The sequence below is a fragment of the Erithacus rubecula genome (genome assembly GCF_903797595.1).
Source record: "Erithacus rubecula genome assembly, contig: scaffold_88_arrow_ctg1, whole genome shotgun sequence".
Taxonomy (NCBI): domain Eukaryota; kingdom Metazoa; phylum Chordata; class Aves; order Passeriformes; family Muscicapidae; genus Erithacus; species Erithacus rubecula.
Genome location: NW_027635446.1, coordinates 412,278 through 423,243, shown reverse-complemented (window position 1 = coordinate 423,243; position 10,966 = coordinate 412,278). Strand labels below are relative to the sequence as shown.

The 10,966-nt window shown below is 62.4% G+C and overlaps 2 protein-coding genes across 2 annotated transcripts; one reads left to right on the top strand and one right to left on the bottom strand.

Annotated features, from left to right (window-relative positions):
* Positions 1-524: 524 nt before the first annotated feature.
* On the bottom strand, positions 525-4,673 carry LOC306816769 (antigen peptide transporter 2-like). The gene is made up of 7 exons (XM_079333201.1): positions 4,596-4,673; positions 3,897-4,425; positions 3,257-3,365; positions 3,049-3,179; positions 2,371-2,576; positions 1,373-1,570; positions 525-886 (listed from the first exon to the last, which is right to left on the bottom strand). Exons 2-7 carry the CDS (start codon positions 4,396-4,398, stop codon positions 647-649), a joined length of 1,386 nt encoding a protein of 461 aa, XP_079189327.1. The 5' UTR covers positions 4,399-4,425; positions 4,596-4,673; the 3' UTR covers positions 525-646.
* Positions 4,674-5,075: 402 nt separating this feature from the next.
* Positions 5,076-10,431, top strand: LOC306816789 (antigen peptide transporter 1-like; the record flags this gene model as incomplete). The annotated part of the gene is made up of 10 exons (XM_079333251.1): positions 5,076-5,361; positions 5,706-5,808; positions 5,893-6,238; positions 6,458-6,655; positions 7,271-7,399; positions 7,698-7,904; positions 8,362-8,535; positions 8,967-9,126; positions 9,708-9,844; positions 10,282-10,431. The coding sequence occupies exons 1-10, from the start codon at positions 5,265-5,267 to the stop codon at positions 10,429-10,431; spliced, it is 1,701 nt and encodes a 566-aa protein (XP_079189377.1). The 5' UTR covers positions 5,076-5,264.
* Positions 10,432-10,966: the final 535 nt, after the last annotated feature.

Sequence of the window (10,966 nt, the reverse complement as noted above, 5' to 3'; positions counted from 1 at the left end):
TTCCCAGTGTCCCCATTCCTGTCATCACCATTCCATTTCCCAGTGCCACCATCCCATTTCCTGTTGTCCCCATCACATTCCTGCTGTGCCCATCCCTCTTGCCAGTGTGCCCATCCCATTCCTGGTGTCCCTATCTGCCTTCCCAGTGTCCCCATCCCTGCTCCTGATGTCCCCACCCATTCCTCCCTGCTCCCAGCTCTGTTTCAGTGTCCCCACTGTCCCCACCCCATCCCCAGTGTCCCACCTTGCGGTGCAGGTACTGGTGTTCATACTCTGGCAGTGGGATCCCATCCAGCAGCACCTTCCCCCTGCCAGGATCCCTCACCCTCCCCAGCAGTGCCACAGCCGTGCTCTTCCCGCTGCCATTGGGCCCCGCCAGCGCCGTCACCTCCCTGGGACGCACCTCAAAGGTCACATCCTGTGGGATGGGGACAGGTGATGCCAGAATTCCCACCCCTGGGAAAAACCCCAGGTTCCCCCAGACCCACCTTCAGCACAGAGTGCTCTGGGTTCCCAGGATATGTGAAGGAGACTTTCTGAAAAGTGACGTGGCCCTGAAGCTCAGGGGGCTCCCGTGTTCCCCCGATGTCCCTGGTGGGTTTCTGATCCAGGTATTCCCAGATCTTCTGTCCAGCAGCTGCATTGGTCAGGAATTCATTGAAGCCGTAGAGCAGCACCTGGGGAGAAGGAAGGGGATGGCATGGGGATGGGCAGGAGCATGGATGGACAGACAGACATGTGGATTCCATGGGATCACCTGGACATGACGGCCAACTGTGTCCTGGTACAGCAGGAAGGTAACAAGGACCCCAGGAGTGATGTGTCCATCACGGAGCTGTTGGTGGCTCCGGAACAGCACCAGGACCCGGATGGTCAGGTGGAGCATCTGTGGGTGGCAACAGGGATACTGGTGTCCCCATTCTGCTCCTGGTGTCCTCATTCCAGTTCTGGGGTCCCCATCTCACCCCTGATGTTCCCATCCTTTGTCCCAGTGTCCCCACTCTGCTTCTAATGTCACCGTTCCCATTCCTGGCATGCCCATTCCTGATCCCAATGCCCCCGTTCTGGTGTCCCCATTCCTGGTGTTCCCATTCTGCTCTCAGTGCCCTCATCTCAGCTGCTGGTTTCCCATTCATGATCCCAATGTCCCTGTTCTGATGTCCCCATTCCTGGTGTTCTCATTCTGCTCTCAGTGCCCTCATCTCAGCTGCTGGTTTCCCATTCATGATCCCAATGTCCCTGTTCTGATGTCCCCATTCCTGGTGTTCCCATTCTGCTCTCAGTGCCCTCATCTCAGCTGCTAGTTTCCCATTCCTGATCCCAGTGTCTCCATTCCCTGGCATCCCCATTCCCATTTCCAGTTCCCCCTGACCCTGTTGATGAGAGTGAAGAATGCCAGCTCCAGCTCTATCTGCTCCTTCAGCCTCAGCTCCTTGGCCAGGTTGTGGCTGTGTTGCTCCTCCTCCTCCTCCTCTGCCGAAAAGATCCGGATGGTCTCGATGGCGGCGACGGATTCCTGCACGCCCGAGACCGTCCGGGCAGATGCTTCCAGCATGGATTGCTGAAGTGCCTGTGGCAGCATTGGAGGCTCTCCAGCTGTCCCAGGTCACCTTCCTGGCCCATCATCCACGCCCTGTCCTCAGCATTCCCATCCCACCACACCCACTGCATCCCCACTTTTGCATTCCCACTGTCCCACACCCTTCTCCCACCCATTCTATCAGTTCTAATCCCACCATCCCCATCCCCACTGTCTCATCCCTGTTCCTACCATTCTCATTCCCAGCATCCCATTCCTCTGGTTTTCATCCCCACTCCCATCCCCCTGGGCCAAATCCAGTCACACCATCCCAACCCATCTCCCTATTTTATCCCATACCATTCCATCCCATCCCACCCCACCTGTCCAATCTGTCCCTTCCCCACCATCCCACTTTATCCCATCCCATCCCATCCCATCCCATCCCATCCCACTCCACCTGTCCTTTCCCCACCTTCCCACCTTATCCCATCCTTCTCTTCCATTCCATCCTCATGTCAGCATTCCCACCATCCCATTCCCTTTGTCCTCATCCCCACTCCTATGTCCCTGGGTCAAATACAGGCACACCATCCCATCCCATCCCATCCCATCCCATCCCACTATTCTCATCTCCACCATTCCATTCCTTCCCCATGCCAGCACTCCCACCATCCCATTCCCTTGATCTCTGTCCCCTCTCATCCCACCATTCCCATCTCCATCATCTTCCTTCCCACTCTCCATCAACCCCATTCCATCCCCACCATCCATTCCCCTGGCCCCCATCCCAACTCTGTCATTCCCACCTGGGTGTCCCCCTCCCCCTCTTTCCCTCCCCTATTCCTGACCCGTTTCCAGGCGCTCTGGATACGGTGGGTGGTGATTTCAAGTGGCACCTCCAGCAGTGCCAGCAGTGCCAGGCCTGGTGCCAGTCCCACCATGAACACCCCAACCACCAGGGCCATCCCCAGGCTTCGCAGCAGATGGTTGGCTCCAGTGGGTGCTGCTGAGCACACCTGAGGCACCTCGGTGGAAAATAGAGCCAGGAGCTCAGCTGCAGGGTGGGAAAAGAGATTGGGATTGTGGTGGGTGGGGACAGGATGGGAATGATGTGATGGGGACCAGTGGGATGGTGGAATGGGATGGGACAGTGATGAAGAGATGGTGGGAATGGAGATTGTGAGATGGGGATGATGGGATGAAGCTGGGGACATGCAATGGGATGGAGAATAATGGGGATGGAAAATAATGGATAGAATGGGGAAGTGGGATTTGGACAGGATGAAACTTTGGGGTAGAATGAAGCCAGGAAGATGGGATGGGATGGGATGGGATGGGATGGGATGGGATGGGATGGGATGGGATGGGATGGGATGGGATGGGATGGGATGGGATGGGATGGGATGGGATGGGGACTGGGGGCTGGGATTGAATGCTAGGATGGGGACTCTTGTGACAGGATAGTTGGGATGTCATGGACAGGTGGGATGGGTCAGATGAGCTGCAGCTGGACCGTGCCCTGTTACCTGCTGGCCTTCCCTGGAAGAAATCCAAGTCTTGGTGCACCAGGTGGGAAAAGAGCCGGAGGCTCAGCCTCTGACGGAGACGTGCTTTCAGCAGCAGGAAGAAGCACCCACGGCACCCAGAAAACAGCACACTGGGGGGACACGGGGACATGGTGACATCAGGGATGTTGGGGACATGAGGACAGGCCCAGGGAACGCTGCAACCCACCTGGTGGCTCCAGCAGCTGCCACCATGCCAGCAGCTCCGGCGGTGAGTCCGTCCCCAGTGCCGATGGCATCCAGCACCTTCCCGGTGACGTAGGGTCCCAGTGTCTCCCCTGGGGGTCACCAAGCCTGTGTCACCATGGGTGTGACCACTGACACGGGGACCCTGCCTTGTGAGGGGCAGCACCCAATCTGGGCAGTGGGGATCTAAGGTTGGGAAGGCACAACACGATTTGGGCGGGATATAAAGGGGCAGTTTAGAGGGGTCAGGAGCCAATATTGGGGGTTTAGTGCCAAATTTAGGGGGTCAGTACCAATTCTAGGGGTCAGAACCTAAACATGGGAGATCAGGACCCAAGGCCTTGGAGGTCAACATTCATTTTTGGGCATCAGACGCTGAGTTTGAGGGTCAGCACCCAATTTTGGGGGTCAACACTTCAGTCTGCAGGGTCAGAACCCAATTTAGAGAGTCGGGACTCAATTTTGGCAGGGTCAGCACCCAGCTGAAGGTGTCACCTCCCAGTTTATGGAGGTCACCACCCAATTTTAGGCTGGTCATCACCTATTTAGGCACTCAGCACTCAATTTTTAGGGGCCAACGTTCCAATTTGGGGCTGCAGAACCCAAATTTGGGTGTCACCCACCAATGGCCGCCAGCACGAGGCAGAGGACGGCAGCTCCGAGGACGTTCCGCTCCTCCCAGGTCAGTGCCAGAGCGCGCCAGACGGTGCCAGGAGCCTTGGGGACATCGCCGGGGGTCTCAGGGACACCGCCAGGGACCGGGGGAGCGGCCCAGGCCAGCTGGGCGAGTGCGGCAGCTGCGTGGGCGACCCCGAGCCAGGCGGGCGGGGCGGCCGCCAAGAGCCCCGGGCCGGCCCCGGGCGGGCCCAGGAGGGAGCGCAGGGTCCCGAAGGCTGCGGGGGTGGCGGCGACAGTCAGGGCGGCCGCGGTGGCCCCGGGGGGACGGCGAGGGGCGAGTAGCCAGGTAGCCACGACCAGGACGGGCGGGCGAAGGGCGGCTTCGAGCCATAAGCCCGCCACGCCCAGCGGAGCCAGCGGCGGTACCAGCGGCACCAGTAACACCAGTGCCAGGGCATCGGCCACCAGCAGGAGGCCGGGCAGGAGAGCAGCGGGTGGCAGCGCCATGGCGGGACCAGTACAGACCAGTGCTCCCTGTGTGGAAAGGATCAACAGGCTGAGAACTTACCAGTTAAAACCAATGAGCACTGGGGTGCTCCCCTGTCCACACCACTGCTCCCAGTCTAGACGAGGGTGCTACCAGTCTTGTGCCCTGAGCTCAGCAGTCCACACCAGTGCTCCCAGTTCAGCTCCCCAGTTCACACCAGTGCTCCCAGTTCAGCTCGGGGCGCTCCCCAGTCCACAGAAGGCACTTCCCAGTCCAGCCCTCTCAGCTCCCCAGTCCACACGGGGCACTCACTAGTGCCCACCACTGCTCCCAGTTTAGCTCTCCGGTAGCTCCTAGAAAGATCCGTTAAGATTTCGCTTTCGAGTCCCCGCCTGTCCCGCTCTGCCCCGCCCCTCCCGCCCTCTCCACGCACACACCACGCCTATTTCCCCGCCCAGACCCCGCCCCCCGCCTGTATCGCCCCCTCCGGCCCGCAACCCGCTCCGGCTCCGTCTACCTGGCAACCGATGACGTCACATACATGCCTACCAATCAGCGGCGCTTATTCCGGGCCTGTGGGCGTGTCATTTCCAGGGGATTCCCGCCGGTTCCGCCCCGCCCCCCGCGCGCCGTTTTCGGCTTTCCGGGAAATCGCGGCGCCTCCGGGAGCGGACCGGGCGCGATCGGGGAGGCACCAGGGCCATGAAGGGTCCGGACTAGGACACACCGGGAGCAGGAACGGGGCCCGCACGGAGCCGCCGGGACCCTTCGGAACCAACCGCCAGAAGAACCGGGAGCCAGCAGAACTCACCAGGACCCAGCAGAACCAGACCAGGACCCAGCAGGACTCACCAGGACCAGAGCAGGACGCACCCCCTGCCCCGTGATGTTTTCTCCCCAGATCCGACGGCTCCTGGCCCTGCTGGCCCCCGAGCGCGGGCGCTGGACGCTGGTGGGGGGGCTGATGTCGGCTTCTGCCCTCGGTACGAGGGGACCGCGACCTGGGGAGGGCAGGACCCCTTGGAGGGGCTTCGGGATCTGATTTGGAGGGTTTGGACATAACTGTGGGGGGGCAGGACACGATGGGGGGTTGCAAGGCAAATTTGATAGGTCAGAACCCAATTTGGGGGGAGGCAGGATCTGATTTGAGGGAGGTCAGAAACCAATTTGTGCATCGGGACCCAATTTAGAGGCAGCGAGCGCACAATTTGGGGGATCAGGATCCAATTTTGGGACTCAACACACAGTTTTGGGAGCCAGGATCCAGTTTTCAGGCTTCAGTCCCCAATTTAGGGGGAACCCCCACTTAAACACTGTGTCCCCGCAGGTGAGGTGGCCGCCCCGTGCTTCACGGGCCGCGTCACTGACCGGCTGACAAAGGAGGACGCGACAGCGGCCGTGTGGCCCCTTGTGCTGGTGGGGCTGGGCAGGTGGGTGCCCCCGGAGCCGCGGGGACACGCCGAGGTGGCGGTGAGGCGGCGGTGACCCGCGGCCTGACCCCGCTGTCCCCGCAGTGCCATCGCCGAGCTGGCCTGTGACTGCAGCGCAGCGGTGGCGCTGACGCGGGCGCGGGAGCGGCTGCAGCGACGGGCGGTGGCCGCGGTGCTGCGCGGGGACGTGCCCGGGCCCGGGGGTCTCCTGGGGGACACGCCGGGCGCGGTGGCCGAGCGGGTGACAGGGGACGCCAGGGCGGCGCACGCGGCGCTGGCCGATATGGTGGTGCCGTTGCTGTGGGGGGTGACACGGGCAGTGTCGCTGCTGGCCACGGTGGCCTGGCTGTCCCCTCTGCTCGGTCTGCTCACGCTCCTGGCACTGCCGCTCTTCCTGCTGCTGCCGCGCGCCGTCGGAGCCATCCAGCGGGTACTGAGGGGACATGGGGTGTGAGGGGCCCTTGGGGACACCTCTCTGTCCCCAGTGTCACTTCCCTGAGCCCCTTGTCACCTCCCTGCACCTTGAGTTCACTCCAAACCCTTCCTGTCCCCTTCCTGTGCCTGTTGTCACTTCCCCACGCCCACTGTCACCTCCTCCTGTCCCCCCAGCCCCCATCCCCATGGTGACCCCCTGTCCCTGTGTCCCCAGGACCTGGCCCGGCAGGTGCGGGTGGCAGAGGCCAGCACCGCTGCGGTGGCCCTGGAGTCCCTGGGGGCCATGGGGACCGTCCGAGCCTTTGGGCACGAGGCCGGTGTCACCTCGTGGGTCCGGCAGCACCTGGCCCAGCAGCACCAGCTGGAGAGGAGAGAGGTCCTGGCCTATGCAGCTGGGTGCTGGGCCAATGGGGTATGGGGACACTGGGGACACGGGGCGATGAGGAACAGTGGCATGGGAATGGAACATATGGTGGCACAGCGCTGGGGACAAGGCGCGTGGTGGCAGCGGGCTGGGAGACATGGGAATGTGATGGTGGAATAGGGGACACAGGGATGTGGTGGTGTTGGAATGGGGGACACAGGGATGTGGTGGTGTTGGAATAGGGGACACAGGGATGTGATGGTGTTGGAATAGGGGACACAGGGATGTGGTGGTGTTGGAATAGGGGATACAGAGATGTGGCAGCAGGAGTCACATTGGGTATTGTGGCAGGGGGATGAAGACATGGGGATACAGGGACAGGAGATACAGTGACCAGGGCTGGGGAACACAAAGTAGCAAAGGGCCAGGGGACACAGGACATGGTGGCAGGACATGGGGAGCAGCAGTGTGGGGCCAGGGGATGTGGAAACATGGTGGCATGGGGCAGAGGGGTATGAGAATGGGTGGCCAGGGGAAGGTGACATGGTGGCATGGGGCAGAGGGGCATGAGAATGGGTGGCCTGGGGGAGTGGGCATGGTGGCATGGGGCTGGGTGACACAGTGACATGAAGCTGAGCTGACAGCCTGTGTCTGTGTCTCCAGTTCCCTGCCCTGGCTCTGAAGCTGGCAGTGCTCATCTTGGGTGGATACTTGGTGACTGCAGGGACTGTCACCCCTGGGGAGCTGGTGGCCATCCTCATGTGCCAGCTACACTTCACCAAGGCTGTGGAGGTGATGAAAGTGTCCCCTACATGTCCCCAGTGTGTTCTCTCCTGTCCTCAATCCCATTCCCTGTGTGCCATGTTCCCCCACCACGTCCCATGTCCCCACATGCTGGCAGTGATGTCCCCATACTCTCTTGGCCACGTTCCCATCCCTATCTCCTGTGTCCCCAGCCCCTCCCTGTTGTGCACCCTGCATGTCCTCAAGTTCTGTCACTTATGTCCCACTGTGCACTTGCCCCATGTCACCTCATGTCTCCCTGTGTCCTCCTCATGTCCCTGTGTCCCCAATGTCCCCATGTCCCCAGATGGTGCTCTTGTACCTCCCATTCCTGGCCAAGGCTGTTGGCTCCTCTGAGACACTCCTGGAGCTGCTGGAGCAGGCCAGGACGGTGGCACCAGCAGGGCCACTGTCACCTGTCACCCCCCGGGGCCAGGAGACCACATGGACTCCAGGCCTGTGCCTCAAGGATGTCTGGATGTCATACCCTGGGCAGCCTGAGCCAGTCCTCAAGGTGATGGTGGCAGAGGGGCAGGGGGACACATGGGGTATGGTGAATGTGGGGGAACATGGGACACAGGGGCACAAGGGGATACTGGGGATATGGGGGACATGGGGATATTGGGGACATGGGGGACAAGGGGGACAAGGGGATATTGGGGACATAGGGGACAAGGGGATATTGGGGACAAGGGGATACTGGAGATATGGGGGGACAAGGGGATATTGGGGACAAGGGGATACTGGAGATATGGGGGGACAAGGGGATATTGGGGAAATGGGGGGACAAGGGGATATTGGGGACAAGGGGATATTGGGGGCATGGGGGACAAGGGGATACTGGAGATATGGGGGGGACAAGGGGATATTGGGGACACGCGGGGACAAGGGGATAGTGGAGATATGAGGGGACAAGTGATTCTGGGGTCCCGCGGTCACCGGAGGGGTCGGTGCCATCTCTGTTCCGCCAGGGGGTGTCGCTGTCGCTGCGCCCCGGGGAGGTGGTGGCCGTGCTGGCGCCCCCTGGCGGCGGGAAGAGCTCGCTGGCGGCGGCGGCGCTGGGGCTGCGCCCCCTGGCGGGCGGGGCGGTGCTGCTGGACGGGATTCCCCTGGGCCCCCGCTCGGACCCTGCTCTGCGACAGCAGGTGACACCCGCGGGCCACCCTGCGTCACCAAACCTCTATGGCCACCTTGTTGTCCCCCCCCAGCTCCTCACAGCCATCCCTGGTCCTCAACAGGTCCCCACTGCTGTCCCCAGGTCATTCCTGTGCCCCTGCTGCCACCCCGAGGTCACCAGTGGGTGCCTCAGTGCCAGCCCCTGGGTCCCCAATTCCACTCCTCTGTCACAAGTGGGTTACCATGGCTACCCCCAGCTCAGCCATTGTCCCAACAGCCATGACCCCCGTGTCACCCTGTGTCCTCAGCACGTCCCCACTGCCACCTCCAGGTCCCTCTTGTGTTCCCAGCATTTCTTCACAGCCACGCCTTTGTCATCCAGCCTCACCACGGCTCTGTCACTACCCCATGTCCTGTCCTTGTCCTTGCTCAGTCCCTGCATGGTGCCCTGTCCCCACAGGTGGCCGGTGTCCCGCAGTGCCCGTCCCTCTTCTCTCGCTCCCTCAGCGCCAACATCACTCTGGGCTGGGGACACAAGGAGGGGACCCAGGTGGTGGCAGCAGCACAGAGGGTGGGGGTGCACACCTGGGCCAAACAGCTGCCACGTGGCTACGACACAGGTACAGCAAGTGTCCCCGTGGTCCCCCTGTAGTGTCCCCAGTGTGTGCCAAAGGTGCCTTACAAGTGTCCCAGCAAGGTGTCCAAGGTGTCCCCTTGGTCTCCCCAGTGTGTCCCTGTTGTGACCCCATGATGTTCCCGTGATGTCACATCACTGTCCCCACAGTCTCCCCACCTGTTCCCTGACTGTCCCCATGCCATCCCCTCCATGTCCTGTCTGTGTCCTCACTGTCCCCTTGCTGTCCTGTCTCTGTTCTCCCTGTGCACCCCAGAGCTGGGTGTGCAGGGAGTGTAGCTTCCTAACATGTCCCAGTGTCTCCCCTTGGTGTCCCAAATGTCTCCACCGTGTCCCTTCAGTGTCCCCATGCTGTCACCACAGTGTCCTGTTGTCCCTTCGCTGTCCACCCTCAATTCCCCACGGTGTCCCCTCTGTCCCCTCCCTGTCCCCGGGTGCACAGCGGGTGTGGCTCCCCAATATGTCCCCGTGATGTCCCCACGGTGTCCCCCCACCGTCCCTGTGATGTCCCCATGGTGTCCCCTCGCTGTCCCTGTGGTGTCCCCACGGTGTCCCCTCTGTCCCCAGAGGTGGGCCCGCGGGGGATGCAGCTGTCAGGGGGACAGGCCCAGGGGGTGGCACTGGCCCGGGCGCTGCTCAGGACCCCCCGGGTGCTGGTGCTGGATGAGCCCACGCGGGCACTGGACCCCGTGATCCGACTGCAGGTAGGTCACAGCCTTGTCCCTGTGTCCCATGGCCCCATCCCCCGGGTCCCCCGGGTCCCCTTGTCCTCTGGGTCCTCACTCCTTGTGTCCCCTGGGTCCCCAGTCCCCATGTCCCCTTGGTTGCTGCCCCTCATGTCACCTAGGGTCTCCTAGGTCACCAAATTCCCTGGGTCCCTTTGGTATCCCCTAGGTCCCTTCCTTGTCCCCTGGGTCCCCACTCCCCATGTCCTTTGTGTCCCCAATCCTTGTGTCCCCTACATGCCCCAGGTCCCCTCTGTTCCCACTCCCTGTGTCCCCTTGGTTGCTGCCCCCCATGTCCCCTGGGGTGCCCTGGGCCCCCAAATCCCCTGGCCCCCATGTCCCCACTCCCCGGGTCCTTGGCTGTGCTTCCCCCCGTGTCCCCGCTGTGTCCCCCCGTGTCCCCCGTGTCCCCGCAGGTGGAGCAGGAGCTGCTGCGTCCGGGCGGTGCCGGCCCGGGGGAGGGGCCGGCGGTGCTGCTGGTCACAGGGCGACTGGCACTGGCCCAAAAGGCTCCCAGGGTGGCCCTGCTGGAGGGGGGGGCGGCTGCGGGAGCTGCGGAGCCCTGAGGAGCTCAGGAGCCTCCCGTGGGGGACAACGGGGGACACTGGGGATGGGGAGGGGTACACCGGGCAGGGACAATGAGAACAGGGGTGAGGGGCAGCGGAGAATGGGGACACCGTGGGGGAGGGGGTGTGACAGTGAGCGGGTCAATCGATATTCAGATCTGTGTATCAATAAATCGATAAGCCAAGCAATAAACGCGTCGGGAGGGGGAGGGGCCGGGACCCCCCCCCCCCCCGGCTGGGTCCCGCGGCCCCTCCCCCTCCATGAGCTCATCGTGTTGATGGAGAAAATTCCTTGGCGGGGGCGGTGGGCATGGGGAGGACACGGGGGGGGGAACATAGGGACACGGGGTGCCCCGCCACTCTGCCCCTCCCCCCCCCCGCTTTTTGAGGGGTCCCAGGAGCCCCCCCGCTGTTGTTGTTGCTGCCGGGGCAGAGTCACGGCCACGCCCAGACTGGGAGCACTGGGAGGGGTTGTGCTGGGACACTGGGATGAGCTGTACTGGTGTTACTGGGAGCCCTGTGTCAGTCTGTGCCG